This window comes from Octopus sinensis, linkage group LG10 (genome assembly GCF_006345805.1).
Source record: "Octopus sinensis linkage group LG10, ASM634580v1, whole genome shotgun sequence".
Lineage (NCBI taxonomy): Eukaryota > Metazoa > Mollusca > Cephalopoda > Octopoda > Octopodidae > Octopus > Octopus sinensis.
This window is the reverse complement of record NC_043006.1, coordinates 72,048,592-72,071,656: the sequence shown is the minus strand read 5'-3', so window position 1 is coordinate 72,071,656 and position 23,065 is coordinate 72,048,592. Positions and strand designations below refer to the sequence as shown.

The 23,065-nt window shown below is 38.1% G+C and overlaps 1 protein-coding gene across 1 annotated transcript in view; it reads right to left on the bottom strand.

The window, feature by feature from the left end:
• The window catches only part of LOC115216407 (transformation/transcription domain-associated protein-like), a 129,253-nt gene that overhangs the window by 8,324 nt on the left and 97,864 nt on the right, over positions 1–23,065 (bottom strand). Inside the window, exons 67-85 of the mRNA XM_029785717.2 lie at positions 21,906–22,133; positions 21,628–21,732; positions 20,554–20,649; positions 18,550–18,668; positions 18,060–18,174; positions 16,105–16,220; positions 14,899–15,010; positions 13,401–13,624; positions 11,709–11,897; positions 10,556–10,704; positions 9,492–9,677; positions 7,917–8,164; positions 6,704–6,803; positions 6,258–6,465; positions 5,166–5,255; positions 4,156–4,249; positions 3,515–3,622; positions 2,513–2,620; positions 1,226–1,342 (exon numbers count right to left, since the gene is read on the bottom strand). Coding sequence (XP_029641577.1) covers positions 1,226–1,342; positions 2,513–2,620; positions 3,515–3,622; positions 4,156–4,249; positions 5,166–5,255; positions 6,258–6,465; positions 6,704–6,803; positions 7,917–8,164; positions 9,492–9,677; positions 10,556–10,704; positions 11,709–11,897; positions 13,401–13,624; positions 14,899–15,010; positions 16,105–16,220; positions 18,060–18,174; positions 18,550–18,668; positions 20,554–20,649; positions 21,628–21,732; positions 21,906–22,133 — 2,712 coding nt within the window. The remainder of the gene's footprint in view (positions 1–1,225; positions 1,343–2,512; positions 2,621–3,514; positions 3,623–4,155; positions 4,250–5,165; positions 5,256–6,257; positions 6,466–6,703; positions 6,804–7,916; positions 8,165–9,491; positions 9,678–10,555; positions 10,705–11,708; positions 11,898–13,400; positions 13,625–14,898; positions 15,011–16,104; positions 16,221–18,059; positions 18,175–18,549; positions 18,669–20,553; positions 20,650–21,627; positions 21,733–21,905; positions 22,134–23,065) is intronic.

Genomic DNA, 23,065 nt, shown 5'->3' with positions numbered 1-23,065 from the left:
GAGTGTCAGTCATACAATCAGTGACCCTAATTTCCAGTTGTCTGTGAAATATATATATGTGTGTGTGTATTGATTGTCTTTCCTTGTTTGTTTTGCAAAATAGTGGTTTTGTCTCTAATTAATATTATATAATATTTTACTATAAAATTGGATTTAATCCTAAATCTGATTTTTTTCCCTGTAAATTTGGATTTATTCCCTAATATTTATTATATATATATATATATATATATACACACACACACTATTTTGAACCCATTTTGATTATTATGCTGTCTCATATGTGTGTAATATCTTTGCTATACACACACACACACGTGTGTGTGTGTATAGCAAAGATATCACACACATATGAGACAGCATAATAATCAAAATGGGTTCAAAATAGATTTTTGCTATTTTATATACATTACAGTGTGATATAAAAAGCACCCATTACACTCTTGGAGTGGTTGGCATTAGGAAGGGCAGTAGAAACCATGCCAAATCAGACTGGAGTCTGGTGTGGCTCTCTGGCTTACCAGTTCCAAGAAAGTGGAAGTTAAATGGATTTAAGTGCTGGTAAGGCTGTGGTTGAGAAGATTACTTTTCATAAAATGGTCATAGTTTCGATCCCACTGCATGGCACCTTGGGAAAGTATCTTCTACTACAGCTCTGGTTTGATGAACACTGAGAGAAGCCTGATGGTGTGTGTGTGTGTGTGTGTGTGTGTGTACACTCTTAGTCTGACATCACACAATGGCTGTAAATGAGTATCACAATCATAGAACCACGTTATTCACTTTCAGTCTTCCATGAAAAACATGCCTAGCTATGGCAAATATTACCTTGCCTGCAAACAAATGAGAGTTGGCAACAAGGACACCCAGTCATATAAAATTTGCCTCAACAAATATTGTTTGATTCAAGCAAGTATGGAAAAGTGGATATCAGATGATGATTTAATTTGAAAAGATATATTGTGGGAGCTGGAAAGTAAAACTCGGAAAGGGTTTCAAAATTTTCTGGCAAACATAATGATATCTATATGCACTATGCTTCAGACAACATAGTGTATAGAGATACCAGCTGAGGCTAATATTACAAAAAAGGGTGGATAACTAACTGCCTATGGTGAACGAATACTCATTTACAGTTATTTGATGAGGAAATATTTCAGATTAATGTTGAGAAAATATCTATGTCAGTTTATTGTCAGTACTGGTAACAAAAAGAGATAGTTACCTGTTTAAAGATGTCCTGTAGAGAGATTGAAGCAGGATTGTCTTCAACAAGGCGCATCTGAGGCGAGAAGGATACCACTCTGGGAACAGTGAAATACAACAATCTTCGGCTTGTTTCCTGAAAGTAGACAGAGAAAAGGAGGTGGGGTGATTGAAATAATGATGCAACAAAACTTCATTAAGATGGTAATTAAAAAATACACACACACACACACTCACACACATATATATAAAACAAGAGGAATTGTTTTTGAGCATTTTCTTGTTTGGTTTGTGATAAGGTTAAAAACTGCCCTGTGTTTAAATTATATAAATGCAACCAGTGAACAAAAGACTAATGACTTCCTAAACCACAGTTCTCAACTTTGGTTTCTGGAGAAAGAAGTGTATCAAGCATAGCTTAACCTTCTCGGATAGGTTGCTAGTCAAACATAGGTAACTCTCCCAGTAGAGCCAGGTAAGATATTCCTTGACTAATGCATAGATTGAAGTAATGTCAAATGAATACTTTTGATTAGTTCACAGGAGTATTTCTGTTATTGCAATAATTGGAAATATACTTGTAAGCAAGTACAGAAACAAGTATGAACCAGGATATTTTTAAAATACTGTCAATAGCTTTTTTTAGTCTCCATGTATCTCTGGAAAGTCCTGTCGAAAACCTCTTGCGTACATAAAAAAACAGGTTCCTCTACGTGAGTAAGATCTTATCTTGAACTTATTCTCCTTTGTGCGGACATAGAATTTTAGTTTAAAACCACCATACTTTGGAGCAGTATACATGCGCACACACACACATATATATAAGCAAGTATCTTAAAGCATGAAAATTCACATTCTAATATATTCATCAAAGAAAAAGGGTAGAACTGAAGTAATTACGCTGAGAGAGCCATAAGTGTTTTTTATTTATTTCTTGAGGTTTCACTATTTTCATCAGACTTCAGCAACCTGGTTACAGACTTAACCATTTTGATACCAACCCACCCATGACTCTCCCATTTCGATAATACAAAAGTTTTAAATAGCTTTCGATTAAAAAAAAACCTTCTGTCAAAATTTCATGTTATGTTTTCCAAACACCAGCTTCATAATAACAAAGTTATTTTACTAAATTTTTTTCATTATTTTCAAAACCAAAGAATTAATTTTATTGCAACTCAACTTGCCAAAATAGATGAAGTTATTCTCAATAAATGTGTGCATGTCTGTGCACAATTCTGCAAGTGCATACGTGTGCAGATACACTTGTGGTGAGCACTCAACAAGATTAGAAAAAGGAAGTTACCTTTTGTTTTGTGAGGAATAAATTCAGCATCCTTAATAGTTGTAGGACCCTTTCTTCACGACAAGATTCAGTGAGGCAGCCATCGTTGATGACAAGATAGGGATAAATCTGTATAGGAAGACAAAGGGAACAGTGATATATGTACATGTATACATATAAACATTATGTTGAAATATAAGGGGGGAGATAAACATACATATATAAATATGGAATAATAGCAGGATCATTGTAGTAAATGATAACAGAAGAATTGCATCATCATCATTGTTAATGTCTTGTTTTTTTGCTGGCATGGGTTGGACTGTGTGACCAGAGCTGGCAAGCTAGAAGGCTACACCAGGCTCCAATCTGATCTGGTAAGGTTTCTACAGCTTGATGCCCCTCCTGCACCAATCACTCCGAGAATGTAGTGGGTGCTTTTACATGCCACCAGCATGGGAGCCAGTCAGGGGGCACTGGCATCAACTATGTTTGGATGGTGCTTTTTACGTGTCACTGGCACAGGAAGCCAGTCAGGTGGCACTGGCATCGAGTCATGCTTGAATGGTGCTTATTACATGCCACCAGCACTGGCATTGGCCACAACTACAATTTCACTTGACTCAACAGGTCTTTTCAAGTACAACGTGTCGTCCGGCGATTCAAGGGTACTTTTAAATGGGCTGGTTATGCAACACTAGCATTGGCCACAGCTGATGGAAAAGATAAAGGGAATGAGAATGGAAGAATTGCAGAAAGTGATGATGATGGATGAATTGATGATAATTATGGAGGAAATATAGTGTATACTGAGGATGATGATGGAGGAATTATGATGATGATGATGATGATGGTGGCAGTGGTGGTGGAGGAGAAATTATAGTGGCTGATGATGATGACAATGGTGGAGGAATTGTAATGGTTCTTCCTTGTGATGATGATGAAGTGAAGAAAATCTATTGAAAGAATAACAGTGTAATGTGACCCTGTTAAGGGATAAGAAAAGGCATCATGTCCACCTACCTTGCCATTGTGTCCCCTTATATACAACCTTCTGGCGGCAGTGTTGTGTTTCTTAACTATTTCTACTCTTGGCATGAATCGAGCAATTCTTACATAATAGTGTCCAGACTGGAAGAAAGAATACAAAAGATTAAACCAACAAACACCCACTTAATATGACAACACCAAATTACATGCACACACATTTCACCCTCATCATAGTCTGCTTTCAATGCTGGTGGCATGAAGTGGACAGGTCATTTTTGTCAAAGTCAGTTGATTTATTATTGTCCTAGATGGATTGGAGGACTGTAACTAACTTGAACATTCCATTTGTGCTTTGGTTTCTATTGTTGGATACCAAAGTAACTAAGCCAACAGCTTTGCAGAGTGCACTGGATGTATTCTATTGTAACACCAGTTCTCTAGAAATTTCCAAGTTCTCAAAAAACAAAAGGGTCCTCTTAGTGCCACAGTTCCACTCACTTAGCAGTGACTTTTCAGAGAAACCTGGATGGATTTATCATGACACCAGTATTGGAGTGGAATACACATGCACATACACACATACATTCACATATATATTGTGGTAATTGCAGATATTAAGACTCATACAACTTTTACTAAAATCATTTAATTAAAAAAAATTTCTTCTCTCTTACCTTTGGAAGCAGAAACTCGCCTGGCAGTTCAACTTCAACATTGTTGATGGAGAAATTACTAAGGAAGCGACACTTTTCTTCAATAAGGAAAGATCTGGAATGAACATAATATATATATATTAGGCAATGAGCAGAAAAAGAAGACAACAAAGAAGGGACAAGTTTTAGTGCAAGGGATAAGATTGAGCTGGTTTGGTCATGTGATGCAGATGGATGCTAACAGTTCCATAAAGAAATGCTGATCTCTCAAAGTAGATGGAATACGTTAAGTGGGAGACCCAGAAAGACATGGGATGAAGTACTGAAGAACAACCTCAGGACACTGAATGCCTGGTGCCTTGCTGTACTCAAGAAGACTAGTACTACACAGCAGAAGAGTTAAGACTGGTGCCCCTGGTGGTGAGGATCGAACTGCAAGAGTCCTGGGCTAGTGTCATGTAAAAGTGCCTATGCAGTGTCTGTAAAAGCACTCGTGCAGTGCTATGTAAAAGCACCCATTACACTCTGTAAAGTGGTTGATGTTAGGAAGGACATCCAGCCATAGAAAACCATGCCAAAATAGACAATTGGAGTCTGGTACAGCTCTCCAGCTTTGGTCAAACTGCTTGGCTCATGCCAGCATGGACGACAGATGATGATGATGATGAATTAGTTTAATACTTAAAAGGGAAAGAGTTTTAACATTTTGGATATTAGTCCATCATAAAAAGTTTTAAAAATGAGAAAAAGTGAAAGGAGAGGGATGGAAAGAGGGGTAGTGGGAAAGGAGAGTGGAGAGGGGGAAAAGAGGAGAGTGAAAAGATGAGTAGGATGGGGGAGAGAGTGTTTGGGGAAAGAGGTGAGAGGGGTAGGGAGAGAAAGTCTGAAAGGTAGAAAATAGTGAAATAAATGGGAAAAAAAGCTAGAGAGAGTAGAAGAAAAAATGATGGAAAGAGAAAAAAGGAGAAAAATAAAGAGTGAGAGAGAGAGAGAGAGAGAGAGGAAGCTATAAAACCAGAGTGTCCACTTACTTTGGTAGTGTGCGTGTTTTGGCCTCAAGTATTTTGATCCATTTCTTCATTTTATTGATGAGGTTGTGTAGTTTTGTTGAACCTGGCACACTAAAGAAGAGAGAGAATAAGGTTAGAACGACAATTTTAGAGAAGGACAACAGTGCTCATGAAAATTACTGCCTTCACTAGCTTTGAATATTGCTGTGCATTGGTCTGTTAGTTTGTGACTGATTCTACTGTATAGACATTTGTTGGAACAACACTAACAACAAGGGACAGATGGATGGAAACACACATAATTATTGACATGTGCATGCGTGCACACACATACACACACACAGGGCAATTAACAGACACATAAACACAGGCATCTACTGACATACACACACATATGTAACTATTGATGTGCACCCACATACATGCAACCACTGACATACAGATATACACAGGCAAATACTGATATGCGCATGCACACACACGCACAAACATGAGCAACTGCTGAGGTGTACCTACTGAGACAGAGACACACATCTACACAGAGAAACAGACACTCACAAAGACTGAAACTCAAAATGATAGACTTACATACAGACAGACAATGGAACAAGATAAACAGACAATGAAGATCAGGCTGATAGACTGGTAAAAAATTACACTCAGAGACATGAGAAGTTAGTTACATTCAGATAAATAAATAGAGGTCTCACTTACACAAGTAGACAGCCACTCTCACAAGTAAGCCAGCAAGCTGTCACACTCAAATAGACGTATAGTCACACTTAGCCAGACAGTCCCACTTACACACAGATAGCCACACTCACAAGCAAGCAAGCAAACACACTTAGACAGGCAGGCACATTATGACAATTAGACAACCACACTCAAAAATAAGCACAGAGTCGCACTCAGACAGACGGACACAAATAAGCATATAGTCACATTCAGACAGATGGTCCTGCTCACAAACAAATTAATAATCACACTCAAGACAGATTGCCACATGCAGACATATAGACACACCCACTCACAAATAAGCAGGTAATCACATTCAAATAGCTTCACTCTTAAAACATGATAGTTAATTATGATATTATAATCTGACTAACTGACCTGAAGTCGAAGTCTGTAGAAAACTGACTTTTCACTTTCTGGAAAACAGGGTCTCTGGCAGTTGCCTGGGCTCGTTTAGCCAGCGACTCAGATGCAGCACTGGAGAATGTCTGGACAGCGTTGGAGACATTTTCAATGCCGACACCAAAAGTGCTCACCAATTTCTTCACAAAGTTCAGCGTGTGCGGGGTTATTGTGGTCTCGGCAACTGCAGTTTGGGAGAAGATGGAGAAAAAAGAAGCAGTCAGAACATGGTGGAACTGTTGAGACAACTTCAAGAAAGGATATGTAAAAATTATTGATGCTCAGGTACAAGAATTCCTTCAACCTACACAAGTTTTGCAAACATACAACACCCAGGATGGAAGATAGCCTAGCAGCACTGGGATACATCCTCAGATGTCTAAACTGATAAATAACAACAAGAACAGTTCTAAAATACTCACCAGCCCCTCTGTTTTCAAAAGCTACAGCATTACATTTAGCCAAACCTTGGTGTAACTGCCGTAAAACTTCTTCGTACCAATTTTCACGAAACCAGACCATCTGTTGAAGAAGAGAATTATAGATAAGCAAAAACATTATACATGACTTAGAACTTATATACTCATAAACATCCGCACACACAACCATATGTACCCACATGCACGAACATATAGAGAATGTGTACAGTTAAGAGGGGCCTCTAGTCTACTTCTACTGAAGATGTGACAAACTCCCTCAACTTGGAGTTCCAAAAGACACATCCAATACACTGTATAATGGTTAGTGTTAGAAGGGGATTCAGCAGTAGATGTATCATTATCATAATTTAACATCTGATTTCTATGCTGGCACAGGTTGGAAGGTCTGGCAGAAGCTGGTGAGCTAGAGGACTGCACCAAGCTCTAATGTTTGCCTTGGCATGGTTCTTACAGCTGGATGCCCATACTAACACTAGCCAAAAATGAAATGCACAAGCAAGACTCATGCCAGCATGGGGAACAAATGTAAAATGACAATGATCATCATCATCATCATTAACGTCCACTTTCCATACTAGCAAGGGTTGGACGATTTGACTGAGGACTGGCAAACCAGATAGCTGCACCATGCTTCAATCTGATCTGGCAGTGTTTCTATGGCTGGATGTCCTTCCTAACATCAACCACTCTGAGAGTGTAGTGGGTGCTTTTACGTGCCACCGGCACAAGGGCCAGTCTGGCGGTACTGGCAACAGCCACGCTCAAAACGGTGTTTTTTACATGCCACCTGCACAAGAGTCAGTCCAGCGGCACTGGCAACGACCTCACTCGAATGTTTTGTTCATGTGCCAGTAAGGCAACGCTGATAACGATCATGCTCAAATGGTGCTTTTTACGTGCCACACAGCTGCTCTGGCAGTGATCCCGCTCGGATAGAGCTGTTAGTGCTCCACTGGCATAGGTGCCAGTCATCAAATTTGGTTCAATTTCGATTTCATGATAAAACATACATATCCATATACTCACAAACATATATTTAAACTTACACATCGATGTATTCACAAACATATGCATAGACATTGATATGCTCAGAGCCATCAATGAATCAGTAGAAATACTGGGCATACATACATGCAAGACATGAAAGTAGCAGCTTTATACACAAAAGAGCACAAAACAAAAGAAGGGGCCTTACTTGGTCAACAATTCCCTCGAGTGATGAAAGGATTGTCGGATGGATCTCTCTCTGCATATGCATTATTTTGCTGCAGCGCCACATGGAGGCAGTGGCTCGGATTGGACCACTCTCCCCTTGCTGGCCTGTAGCTGCTGTTGCAGTTGCCGTTGCTGCTGCTGCTGCTGGCTGTGCTTGCTGTTGCACTTGAGCCAACTGTTGTCCAGCAGGAGAAACACTGGCCTGCTGTTGGCCGGATGAGATAAAATCTGGCAAAGGAAAAGAAACACAAAATTTCAATGAATTTAAAGAACAAAACAAAAAAAAAAGATCAGAAAAAGAAAGCATAGTAGTCCTGACCTTTGTAGGGCTTCCAAGACTGGGTATAAATGGAATTCAGAAGAAATAGTGACTCATGGGATGGGAGTGAAGAGAGTAAGCTGGGACAGGAAACGGTGTTCAAATTATTGAGTTACTCTCAGACTGAACAAACAGCTGTTAATGGTGTGTTTGTGTGTGTGGTGTAGTAATACATGGGGATTGTAATCCTAATTATTGCATATGCACACTTACATAAACGTGTGTGTGTGTAAAAGAAAGCTTAACCATCACTAGCAAATGATCGTGACTTGGGAGCATGTGCCATACATTTACAGATTACTTTAAATGTGTTTGTAGTTGTGGACAGGTGGACACTATTTTGACTCTCCTGCTCTTGGTCTGTGGAACATCCTCAAGGAGGGCTTTATTAGCAGTCAGCTGGCACAGATTTTTAGCTGAGAAACTGCAGCTTGGGCCATGCTCAAGGACCAAATGTACTGACTGGTCCAAGAATCATAACTGTGAGCCCAACATCTTAACCACTAGGCCATATAAACTTTTATAAGGAAAAGTTAATAAATACATACTCTATTAAAAAGTACTGAGTAACCCTTAAGTCAAATGCTAAAATGTTTTTATATATAACTTCACATAAAAATAAGCATGGCTGTGTAATTAGGGAGGCCATTTTGCAATAACGTGGTTTCAGGTTCAGTCTCATGGCATGGCACCTTAGACAAGTGTCTTCTACTATGACCCCAGGCTGATCAAAGCCTTGAGTGAATTTAGTAGACAGAAACTGTATGGAAGCCTATTGTGTGTGTGAGTGTGTGTTTGTCCCTGCTCCACTGTTTGACAACTGGTGTTGGTTTGTTTATGTCCATGTAACTTAACAGTTTGGTAAACAAGACCAATAGAATAAGTACCAAACTTAAAACGTAAGTACTGGTGTCAATATGTTCAACCGAAACCCTTCAAAGTGGTGCTCCAGAATGGCCACAGTCCAATGACGGAAACAAGTAAATGGCAAAAACAAACACACACATATGGACTCTATGTATATATTTCAGTGCATATCCATGTTTAACTCCAGTACCAAAATGTACTCTCACCAATAAAGGCAGAATGTCCAGTCAGTGGTGCCAAGTTGCCTGTGGTCAAACAGCTGCACCAAACCACTTCATTCTGCAGACATGCACACACACATATGCAGTCATGGTCTTTTCTCAGAAAGGAAAATGTGGCAGTGTACGACTTGAAGAATGCCATTCTCACCTGAATCTGGAGTGGCTGGTGTCCGAGGAGTGTTTGGACTGGTCACTTGAGATAGAGGAGTGGATGCTGCTGAATTTGTACCTCCAGTAGCAGCAGCATTTGCAACATTAGGGGTCATAGTAACCAAAGGACTGCTACTACTGCTGCGACTGGCTGTGGTAGCATTAGCTGCCTCGTTAGTTTTGTCTGTTGATGAGAGAAAGAAAAAGAGAGTGAAGTAAGCAAGGTAGCAAGGTCATAGTTTGATAGAACAAATATAACACGTGTACACACACATCAATTATTGTAGACATGTATCATTGGACAATAAACTTTGCTTGCGAAGACCTATTGAGGCAAGTGAAGTCAAATCAAAATCGCTGACGTATCTGATGACAGAACTGCCTGATTAGCACTCGTGCCAGTGGAATGTTAAAAGCACATCCGAGCATGATCGTTGCCAGAGCCACAGATTGGCTCCCGTGCTGGTGGCACGTAAAAAGCACCATGTGAGCGTGATCGTTACCAGCATCGCTTTAGCGGCACATGAAAAACAATATTTGAGAGCGGTCGTTGCCAGTGACACCAGACTGGCTACCGTGCAGGTAGCGCGTAAAAAAACACCTTTTGAGCATGGTTGTTGCCAGAACCGCCTGACTGGCCCTCATGCCGGTGGCACGTAAAAGCACCCACTACACTCTCGGAGTGGTTGGTGTTAGGAAGGGTATCCAGCTGTAGAAACTTTGCCAGATCAGATTGAGCCTGGTGCAGCCTTCTGGTTCACCAGTCCTCAGTCAAACCGTCCAACCCATGCCAGCTCGGAAAGCAGACAGAAAACAACAATATGGTAATGATGTACACACAATCTCTCACTTTTACACAACCACACATCACATACATAAAAGAAACTGTAACAGGTACATGCATACACACACATGCGCACACACTCACACACAATAAGAAATTGCCAAATCCATATATGCTAGATAAAGATCTGTTCTGTTAGTGCTGCCATGTCAAGTAGGGTTTTAAAACAATCTGTGATAAAAGGCAAAAGAAAGAAAAAAAACTCCAATAAAACTTACATCTCTCCCGCTGTTCAATCTTCAGAGTGAGGTAGAGGGTTCTAATAGGGAAATAGACAGCTTGTGGGTACATCCTACCCACCTGGGTTAATAAATTTAAGATCAAGCGGCCTTCACTTCTTACCAAACATGTCAGCAATTGGGGAATCCTGAAACGAGAATGAGATGAGTACGCATGGTGGTGTATGGTAGTTGTGTGATAGTCTGGTGGTACAAGGTCATTTGATAGTCTTCAGGTCCACAGGTACATGGTGGTCGTCAAGTGATAGTCTGTTGATCATGGTGGTCATGTGATAGCATTAGTACATGGTCATGTGACAATGTAGGTACCTGATGGTTAATGATAGTCTGCTGGTAAATTGGTAGTTATTTGGCATCTATTAGTACATTGCAGTACACACAGCCTCCATGTGATCTGGTACTACATTGTAGTAATGTACAGTAGTTATTCTTATGTGAGACTGACTACATGGCTGTTTGTTGTGCCAGAGGGTATGATATATTAGAGGAGAAGGAGGAGGCTGTGAACATAATAAAAAATGTTACACAAGAAAAAAAAAACAACGATGAAAATTATTGGCAAGTAACTTTGCTTTGTATTTCATCTCTTTATGAGGTCAATGAAATAACTAATGAGGCATGGCTATGTGGTTAAGAAGCTCACTTAGCAACCATGTGGCCTTGGGTTCAGTCCCGCTGTGTGGAAACTTGGGTATGTTTCTTTTACTACAGCCCCTGGCTGGCCATCATCTCATGAGTGAATCTGGTAGACAGAAACTGTGTAGAAGCTCAATTGTATAAAAATGCGTGTGTGTGTGTATGCCCTACCGACACAGCTTGGCAACTGGCGTTGGTTTGTTTATGTTCCCCTAACTTAGCAGTTTGGCAAAAGAAAACAACAGATTAAGTACTAGAAGTAAAACATAAGTACCACAGTTCATTTGTTCAACTAAAACCATTCACAGGGCAATGCTCCAGCATGGCTGCAGTCCAATGACTGAGACAAGCAAAGGATAAAAGACAAAGAAACAGGACCAATATAATTCACTAAGTACCCTTGAATGTGGTACCCCAGCAAGTTCAGAGACTAATGACTAACAAAACCTGTGAAAGGAAGTTGCACACAATGAAATCATCTGCAGATGCTACTTACCACGGCAACCACTGCACTGCAGGAACACCATTCGAGTATTTATCTACTGCCTCGGTCAATGTTGCTTTTTCATCATCATATGTGAGAAGCCAGAGGACTTTGGCAAGGTACTTGCGAGATCTGCTTTCATTCTGGTGTCGACAGGCGTGCAGGTAACATGTTATAGCCCAAACACCTTGTTGAATTTGTCTGGTGGGAAATTGAAAAGAAACAGCAAATTGAATAGAATATATACATATAGTCAAAAAAACATAAATCAGAAATGAAGCACAATCTAAAGAATAGAGCAGTAATTATTACAACAAAAGCCTGGTGCCTTGAGTGGGGAGGTTTTTTCTAAGTGTGTCCACTTCAGGCGCTACCTGCTGAAAAGCTGGATCTCCCTGTTTGCTAGTTGGGCTATTTCGGGTCTATAAGGATTGTTTTTTGGAGGGGAGGGCGCCTCTGGTTCAGAGGAGACAACACGTCCTCATAAACGTTTTTAAATGTTAAGACTTAAATCTCGATCTCTGAGCGTTTCCTCAAGTCCACAATGCTTTGGTTTTGTGGATACGAAACCTTTGGTAACTCTAAGTCCAAAACTTTAATTTTTGCTGTGCTATATATAGGTTTTAGTGATGAAAACAGAAAAATGGAACTCAAAACTATGATATATAGAAAACACTGTTAGATGCTACCAACCCATACCAGCACAGAAAAACAGATTATATATATATATATATATATGAATTTTGTACAATTGTTTGTATTTATGTGTATTGGGTTGTATTACACTAATGATGGAAAAAGGTGGGGTTCCCCTTAATCCTGAAATCAATTGATATGTAATTGAACCTTTTACATGAATCTTTTCGTTCATTTGCCCGAGTTCAGTGCATGTTTGTGATATTTCAAGGTAGTTTAGAGACATTTGGTGTCTTTTTTCAGCATGTGGCTCGGCCTGTACACTTACTCACTTGTCCCAAATATAAATTTATATATATATACAACCCATGCTAGCATGGAAAGCGGACGCTAAACGATGATGATGATGATGATACATATATATTGAGGTAATATTTATTCCCACTTAAATATGGATGTTCTGTGAACAAACTTTACCATGAGGGAAACTCTCATATAGGCTTTTGGTACAGCAGTGATTATTGGAAAACTCAAGACAAATTTTATGTAGTAAGGCTATGGTTTTTAGTTTTTGCTAAACTGGTGATAATTTTGGGTTTCGTCAGACAAATTCAAGTGATTTACTCAAGTATTGACATAACTGGATATAAATTCATTTAAATGCAATATCTGGCACTATGAGAGCCACCATATTTCTCCATTAAGTACATGGTTAAATTATGTATACATATGTATATAAGTATATATTTATATCCACAGGTAATGGTTCGATCATTGTTTAACCACTTTATAACTCTGTGTGTGTGTGCATGTGTGTGTGTGTGCGCGCGCACGCGGGTATGCACTGACAAGAATAGACACCTTATGACATAAAAAGATCAAAGAAGATAAATGAAGCATTGCTGAGGATACAGTCTCTCACAGATGAGATGACAAATGATGAAAAAGAATGGTGGCATGTTGTGCTTTACACCCATTCAATCTTTATCTGCTGCTGTTGTCCATGATGATGATAGAATTGATGATTATAATAATGACGATGATGATGATGTGAAGTAGAGTACTTACTTATCACGTGTAAAGACAGCGTCTAGATAGTCACCCCACTGAGCCCAAGCTTTCACTAAAGTGTCGGACATCTGAACTGCTGCTGAGAATGCCTTGTTGGCATCATCGGAACGGTTGAGCTGTGCCAGGAACATTCCTTTGAGGACGTAAAGCTCAGCAGTCATTTCTTTGGTAAAGTATTTCAGATTTGTTATCTCAATTATGTCCAAACCTTGCAAACACAACTGGATGGGGGGAAGAAAAATTTTGATAATAAATATTAACAACAATAATACCACCTTAAATTTCATAGTTATAATATTTTTACTGAACACTTATGGGTACACATTAAAAAAAAAAAATTTATCCTGTCCTGATACTCCTCAACATCTTATCCAGTGTATTATAAACAACATCTGTTAACAACCTCAACTGTCTGGGAGGTGTTCTATGGATAATGTGTAAATACAGCAGATATCAAGGAAAAGTTTTCACAATAATAATAAAATATTTTCTTTTCCCTTACTTCTGCCTACAAATACGAGATTGGTGGAAAAAATATATAGAAAGACAGGTCACAACACTGATTTGTCAACTTAAATTTACTTTTTCCATTGTTTTCCATCTACATTAAAATCTGTTTTCTCTTTTCTATTTCCTGTCTCTGTCCCACTATTCAGAGTAGGGTATATAAACACAAGATTAGAAGAAAATAATACCTAAAAACCAAAGTCACAACAATGATTTATCTATTTAAAGTTATTTTCCCCTAGCTCCACCTCTCATTCTTATCTATGTCCTACAAAGATTTTTTGATATTTAAATTCATCTTTCTCTTCTATGACTCCTGTCTCCATTCCACAGCTCTCATCAGGGTATACCCCAACCCACACATATCAATAATGTCCTTGGCCTGTACCCTTATTAGCAATAGCCATGACAGCTGTACCCTCACCTTCCCTAATAGGAAGAGAGAAGTAGCAACATCATGAAGGGGTATGTCAGAACAACATTCAGAGTACAGTGTGGCCATCCGTGACTATGTAAGCATCCCCACTGAGATCATTCTCAGTGAGGAGAGTGTTTCGTCTATTTGGACAATCTACAGGATGAAAAACAAAACCCTTCAAGGGAGTCAACAGCCATCCAAATACTACGCTTATTATTATTATTATTAATAGTGTTGGTGGTGCTATTGCTATTATTATAATAAATCATGGAACCCTGTACTACTGGATAGTGATAGTAACAATAATAAGTACACAGAGGCCATAAAGTAACCAAGGTGGCCTTTGGCAGGAGAGCCATTTTAGCCTTGCTGGCAGCCTGCTAAAGATGGTGTCTGAATAATAACAGCAATGGTTGAGTCAATATATCACAGCATTCCTCTTTATGAGTATAAAGGGAGATGAAAATTTATGTCACAACTGCATTTAATGAGATTGAACTCACCCACTTCCTTTGATAATGGTTAAAACTAAACATAAAAAAAAATTTACAAAACAATAGTAAGACATACTTCTTGGAGTTCTGAACGACTCATCGTACTAGCCATTTGGAGATAGCACTTGATTTGCTGTCGTATCTTCTGGAAACAGTCCACAATGGGCACTGTCGGGATTGTGTGGATCCTGAAATGAAATAATTTAAATCTCTATGATTACATCTTGGAAATATAATTCATTATCATAAATTTTATACAAAGGAGGACACTAGAATATAAATTCCTTAACTGTCATATGCAACAGTGAAAGTAGTGGTATTAAAGTAGCTGAGTAATACATTGGTATTGTGCAACTGTGCAGAACACTTTAGTCTACATGACCTCAGTTCACTCAGCTGCTTGGCAAAAATATTTAGTGTCAGAATATATGTTGAGGGTAGCTTGTGACAGACTGGTGTTCTACCCCAAAGGAGATTATTTATCTCCCTGCCAGTTTACACAATGAATCTGGAACTGAGTACCATTTCTAATTTATTAGTGTAATATGTAGAAATTTTGTTTAGGTTACAACCCAAATGACTCAAGCATTATTAAGCAGATGCTGGAACATGATGTAACAGGAAATTTTAGTAGGAAATTATAATTCAGATCACTTTAAAACAGGAAGTTTGTACCAGAGAATCAAGGGTCTTGGGCAGATTGGAATCAAAATAGTTAATCCTTTAGTATTCAGATTTTTCTGTCAAATGTAAAGCTTATTTATTCACATCAATTCAAATTAATTAGGCATTATCTCATATCTTTAGGAATTCAATAATGTGATTGTCGTGGCAGATATTGGTGGCATGCAAATTGGCATGTAAAAGCAACCCAGTGTCATGCAAATGGCACCTGTGCCAGTGGAATGTAAAAGCACCCACTACACTCTTGGAGTGGTTGGCATTAGGAAGGGCATCCAGCCATAGAAAACCATGACAAATCAGACGGGAGTCTGGTGCAGCCTTCCAACCTGGTCAAACCATCCAATCCATGTCAGCATGGACAACGGATGTTAAATGATGATGAAGGCTGTTGCATTTTTAGAATGACATTGCAGGGTAGGTGTGAGAGATAAAATCTGGCTGGTTGAACATAAAACAGATAAATTATTTGGGCCGGACATGGCTGATTTAAATACTAAAGGGTTAAACAACTGCCACCTGATGTAAAGAATCCTGAAAAACTGCAAGTAAAACAGTAAAATGATGCAAAAATCAATAATAAACATCAAGCTATACATACCTATTTAATGAGTCTATACAAACGCTGGTTAAATTATGTTTGCGGGCGATCTTACCAAAATGGATGATAGCAAGAGCAGAATGATGGACCCCCAGCATGGAATGGTTACTGTGTTGCTGAAATAAATGCAAAAAAATTAATGACTTTTTGAAAAATAAAAACAGAACAAAAAAGGGAAACATGGATATGAGTTTTCTTTTTTGCAAGGAGCTTGCAACTGTACTATAGTTAAAAGGATGTCTCAGTCAGAAACAGGTGTAAGTGAGAGATGAAACTGGATCAATGGGCACAGCATAAGTGCAGTTTTGTGGCCCAAAGATATAACCTATTTTTTTCTCTTTCTGAAAGTAGGACAAACTTAGGATGCCGCAGTAAAAGCATCTATAACTTTAGACTTGTCTCCCTCACAATCACCAACATCTGGTCAAGCTTGCTTGGACATTCCTCACAATATAAAATATATTTCACTGCTTAAACTATTTGTATCATTTTTTTTTAATGCAGAATATTAGGGACAGGTGCAGCCACATAGGTGTGGCTGTGTGATTGAGAAGTTTGTGTAATAACCACATAGTTCTGGGTTCAGTCCTACTGTATATCAACTTAGACAAGTGTTGTGTTTTCTACTATAAACCCATGCCGACAAAAGCCCAGTGAATGAATTTGGTAGATGGAAACTGAAAAAAAGCTCATCATGTGTGTGTGTGTTTGTCTATTTGTGTTGATATCGCATGATAGTTGTAAAATGATTGCCACTGTCATATAAGCAGTGTCATTTGTTCCCAATATTCTGCAAGAACATGTCCTGTCATGAGAAAAAAAATTTTTGAAAATATAATTTTTATGTGCATAGATTGTATTGCTTTTAAAATAATATTTACAGGTTATATATATATTAATATTCTTTTCTACTCTAGGCACAAGGCCCAAAATTTTGAGGGAGGGGGCAGTCAATTAGATCAACTCCAGTACGCAACTGGTACTTAATTTATCCACTCCAAAAGGATGAAAGGCAAAATCGACCTTGGTGGAATTTGAACTCAGAACATAAAGTGAGACGAAATACCACTAAGCATTTTGCCCAGCGTGCTAACGTTTCTGCCAGTTCATTGCCTTTATATATATATATTAATATTGTTGTAATGAATAAATTGAATATTGGGGTCTATGATTGGTGCTTTTAAAACTGGATGTGACTCAGGATATTTATATTAATTCTTTTCTTACTATTGTATAATATGTAAAGATTTATTTAAATATCATAAATAATAATAAGAGCTGAATAGTTATTTGTATTATATAGTTTTGAGTATAAATATATCGTTTATTATTATTGTTGGTGTGATGACCAGAACATGCCTGGTTATCACCTTTTATTCTTTTACTTGTTTCAGTCATTTGATTGCAGCCATGCTGGAGTACCACCTTTAGTCAAACAAACAACTCCAGGACATATTCTTTGTAAGCCTAGTACTTATCCTATCGGTCTCTTTTGCCAAACCGGTAAGATATGGGGATGTAAACACACCAACATCAGTTGCCAAGCGATGGGAGGGGGGGGACAAACACACAGATATATGACGGGCTTCTTTCAGTTTCTGCCTACTAAATCCACTCACAAGGCTTTGGTCGGCCCGAGGTTATAGCAGAAAACACTTGCCCAAGGTGCCATGCAGTGGGACTGAACCTGGGACCATGTCGTTGGTAAGCAAGCTACTTACCACACAGCCACACCTGCACCTTGTTTGGAAAGAGGAAGGGCATCAAGTCTTAGAAAAAGAACTGCCTCAATAAACTCCGTCTGACCCATGAAAGCATGGAAAAGTGTTTCAACTATATGCAGGTTCAACCCTTACTGTTACTCAATATTAAGCCCTATGTTATTTGTAAACTAATGGTCAGTAAAGACTAGGTGTTTTGTTGTGAAGCGGGAAAAGGATGAAAACTATTCTTACTTCTTGCTGGGTGTGCGTGTCATGGTTGGTTATGATGAACTGGTAATGGTGCTGCCTCCAGGTAAAGATGTCACTCCAATGTGACATATTGTCTGAAATCATTGGTAGACGATTCCTACAACAACAATAGAGACACATTAGATGGTGTTGGTGTGTATCTACACATATGTAAATATGTAAAATAAAACGATCACATACGCATTTCAAAGTTAGAAGAAACAAACACAATAATAAAAAAAAGATGACAGAGACACATTAATTGGTATTGGAGTGTGTTTGCATAATTAGTTACAAACAGACAGTAAATAAAATACAAAAATATAAACTGATCCTACTTAGAAGTAAGGCACAAACACCCAGGCACTTTAAAGATAAAAAAGCAACACACACATGTACACATTTACATACGTACTTAGATACTCATTGAATTCAGATAGATATGTACACAGAAACGTGAACAGAGATTTTATAATCAAACAGAACCACTCACCTCCAAGTTTTCACAATAGCTTTCAGATCATGTAAAGATGAGCTGCGATTGATGTTGGCTGGCTGGAGACCTTGGTTAATTTGAGCAGCCTCTTGTAATTCCATTATTTGCTGGGCAGCCTAATGAAAAGAACCACAAGTAAATGTAAAATCATTTAAATTTTCAATTCATTTATTATTAGATAGGTCCAGTCACACTGGGTGGCACTTTGGGCAAGTGTCTTCCACAATAGCCTTGGACCAACCAATGCTTTGAGTGGATTTGGGGGATAGAAGCTGAAAGAAGACCGTTGTGTCTATGTGTGTGGGATGTATATGTGTGTCTGTATGTGTGTATATATACAGGGTGTGACAGAACTAACACCCTTTTGTATTCAAGTTTTCTGGTTTCTGATTGAGTTTCCTAAAAACTTCTGCGATTTTTTTCCATTAGTATATTATTCGTTTCTTTAACCCTTTCGTTACAGTATTTATTTTGAGATGCTCTGTGTTTCTTTCAATTACTTTAAATATAACAAAGAATTTAATAAAATAACTTAGTTATCGTTAAGCTAGAGTTAGGAACATAAATTGTGACTAAGGTTTGACGGAAGATTTTAATTCAAAACTTATGAAAACAAGACATTTGTATTCAGAGCCAGAGCCAGTTTCAGCCAGGTTGGTAACGAAAGGGTTAAGTAATGCAATAAATTTGTGTTCAATAAAAAATTACTTAAACATACTTTAAAAGTTATTAATTGCAAAAAGGGCGTTATTTCTGTCGCAACCTGTATATATATAATCAAATCAAATCACAATCAAATAGAAATTGTAGTTGTGGCCAATACCAGTGCTGGTGGTATGCAATAATCACCATTCATGTATGGGTCATTGCCAGAGTCACCTGACTGGCTCCCTATGCTGGTGGCACGTATAAAGCACCATCCGAACATGGTTGATGCCAGTGCCACTTGACTGGCTCCCTTGCCAGTGGCACTTAAAAAGCACTCACTATACTCTCGGAGTGGTTGGCGTTAGGAAGGGCATCCAGCTGTAGAAACATTGCCAGATCAGATTGGAGCCTGGTGCAGCTGCTGGCTTTCCAGACCTCAGTCAAACTAACCAACCCATACCAGCATGGAAAACAGACGTTAAACGATGATGATGATGCGTGTGCCATATGATGATGGCCGTAAATGAGCATCATCATCATAATACATGCGAAATTGCTTTCAGTCTTCCCTGAAAATATGTTTAGTTACAGGAAAGTGTTTATCTTACTTGGAAACAGGTGAGGGTAAGTAGTGGGAAGGGAATGTGGATCTGGTTGGTTTGAATATAAAACAGATAGAATTTTCAGGCCAAATAGGCCAGTTTGAATGTTAAAAGACATTTTTGGCTTCAAAAACCAGGTGTGATTTATGCTTTATGAATTCATATTTTAGTGACAGAGACTGTTACATTATATAGAGGCATGACAGCAGTACTTTAGCAAAATGTTCTTAAGAAGTACTTTAGTGTGGGGCTGAAGATATGTGTCTTCTCAACCACATTGCTGAGGTGCAATAAAGAATGGGAAGAAAAATAAGGGATGGGGATTGGTGAGGAGCGTTGGGCCTCATGGAGGCAAAGTGGCTGAGTTCCTTCCAAGTGTTGGGCCTCATGGAGGCAATGACTGAGACCTTTGGCATTATGTCATGCTTGAGAAGAAGAACCATCAAGCTGAGCAAAATCACAGTCATGGCAGATACTGGTGTCACACAAATTGGAACTCATGCCAGTGACACATAAAAGCACCCCAGTGTCATGGAAACAGTACCTGTGCCGGTGGCATGTAAAAACACCTATTACACTCTCAGAGTGGTTGGCATTAAGAAGGGTATCCAGCTGTAAAAAACCATGCCAAATGAGACTGGAGTCTGGTGCAGCCTTCCAGTGTGCCAGCCCAGTCAAACCGTCCAACCCATGCCAACATGGACAAGAAAAAGGCAGCTGAAAAAGAAAAAAAACAGCTGGAGTCTCTCACCTGTAGCAGAGGTACGTGAACATTTGAAACAATCCTAGGGAGTCGCCGCCATTCCTTTATTGCCAAATTACTGGCAACTTCAACCATTTTCTCAATCTGTTAAGGTGTAAAAGAGAAACTCAGTGAGAAAAGGAGACAGAGAGAGAAACAGTCAGAAAAACATAGTGAAAGAGAGAGAAAAAAAAAAGGAGGTGAGATAATTATGAAGCAATACAATGAAGAAGCTTTTAAATCTAACATACAAAGAGGCAGACCTTATAATGATAAGGACCCAACTATAGCATAGTGTTACAATGTTGAAAATTAGTAAAACTACCCAAATATACACAATTTATTTTTTAGCTTATGGATTTCATTTTAAAATTTCTCCCTTATACATTGTTGATACAAGAACAAAACACACACACATATATCAAGCAAATACATGATTGCTATTAAATGTAATTAAAACTGAACATTTCTTTTTTTCATTTATGAAATGTCAGTCAATAAGGATGTAGTAAAATTGGTAATAATTAATAGAAATAATAATAATAATCCTTTCTACTATAAGCACAAGGCCTAAAATTCTGGTGGGGAGGGGGGACAGTTGATTACACTGACCCTGAAAAATGGATGAAAGGAAAAGTCAACCTTGGTGGGATTTAAGCTCAGAATGTAAAGGCAAGTGAAATGTTGCTATGCATTTTGTCCAGCACTGTAACAAGTCTGCCAGCACACTGCCTTAATATTATTATTATTATTATTAGCAGCAGCAGCAGCAGTATTTGTTGTAGCCCATCTCTTGGTATAAAAGCTGGGTTTTAGCAAATATTCTGATCAATATCACAGATTTGCTTGTTGGCATTAGGTAAAACATCCAGCTACAGAAACCATGTCTAAGCAGACACTGTGGCTTGGCACAGTCTTCTGGGTCACCAGCTCCTGTCAAACTGTCCAACTCATGCCAGTATGAAAAGAAGGATGTTAAATGATGACAAAACCCCCAAAATAACATCAAAAGTAACATGGGGGAAGATCAAGCACTTCTTCACTCGATAATGAAAGGAAATAAAACAAACACATCAAACTTACAGTATTCATAAAATTTCCTGTGTGTTCATCAGGGTGGCAAATGGTGATGTATCCTTTGTAGAGATTCATCTTCCATGCAAGCTCCTTAGGACAGTTTATCTCCACCTAAAATGAAACAATAACAAAATAGAAAGCAGGTACATTTTCTCGTTTTACTTATCTGACATATCATACACAACCCTGAACTTCTTGCCCACACAGCCATATCTCACTTCAACAATCTGATTCATTTATAACCTTCATCCTCATCATTCAAGAATCCTTATAAACAGCCTCACCTGTGCAAGAGCATCTTTCATAAGAGTCCAGTTCGGAATTCTCCAAGCACTCTCTAATACCAAATGGGGATTGGTATTTCCTTTAGAACTTGAGAAATCTTGTATTGCATCCCATTGGTTCAGCTCTTTGGCACAACGGATCCAATGATCTTCCCACAAGCGATACTCTGGGAGTACCGCAGGGGAGGCAGGAGTAGTATTATGCTCAGCACGAGCCTTTGACATCACCTGGGCAACAGAAAAAAAACAAGAGATTAACATTACAATGTTACCAACTCATATATGTGCATGATTATTCATCATACATACCTGAAATCTCTGATGATGCATAGAAATAATAACTTACCTGAAGACTCTGAGCTGAAAGTAGCAAGAGACTGACTTGACCAAGCTAAAAATATTAATCTCTTCAATGGCATCAAGTACTCTTTCTTCTGACAGTCAAACTATATATATATATATATTATATATATATATATATATATTATATATATATATATATATATATATATATATATATATATATATATCAATAATAATAAAAGGATAAAATTAATTAATTAATCAATAATTTTACCAAGTAGTTTGGTACGTTAAAATAACCTTTTTGGGTAATATTATACAAATATTCTATAATTATAAGTATGATTATAATCAGGGGTCAGCTAATTGGTTCGCCACACACCAAATTTAGAAATAGCAGTTAAAATACTTTTTCCGCTACCATAAATATCTCCCAGATAGTAACAAACTTTTTTTATGCTTATAATTACACACACACACACACAAAGGAAAAAACAAGAAGAAAACGGAGGATTATTGGATGTAATTACTAATTTATCTGTATGCTACAAAAAGATGACATTTTTTTTTTAAATGGCAGTACAAATAAATTGATTAAAAGTTGAAAGCTGAAGAAAAATGAATTAAGATTAAAAAGAAAAGAAAAAGCTTTCAACTTCTAATCAATTTATTTGTAACATACAAATAAATTAATAATTACATACATTTATTCTCCATTTTCTCCTTGTTTTTCCCCCAATACTGATAATTTCAATAATCCTGAACATACACCAACGACTTTTGCATTATATGATATGGATTAAACAAGTGGAATACCTTGGATTAAATAATCCCTAATGAGGATATGACTTCCTCGA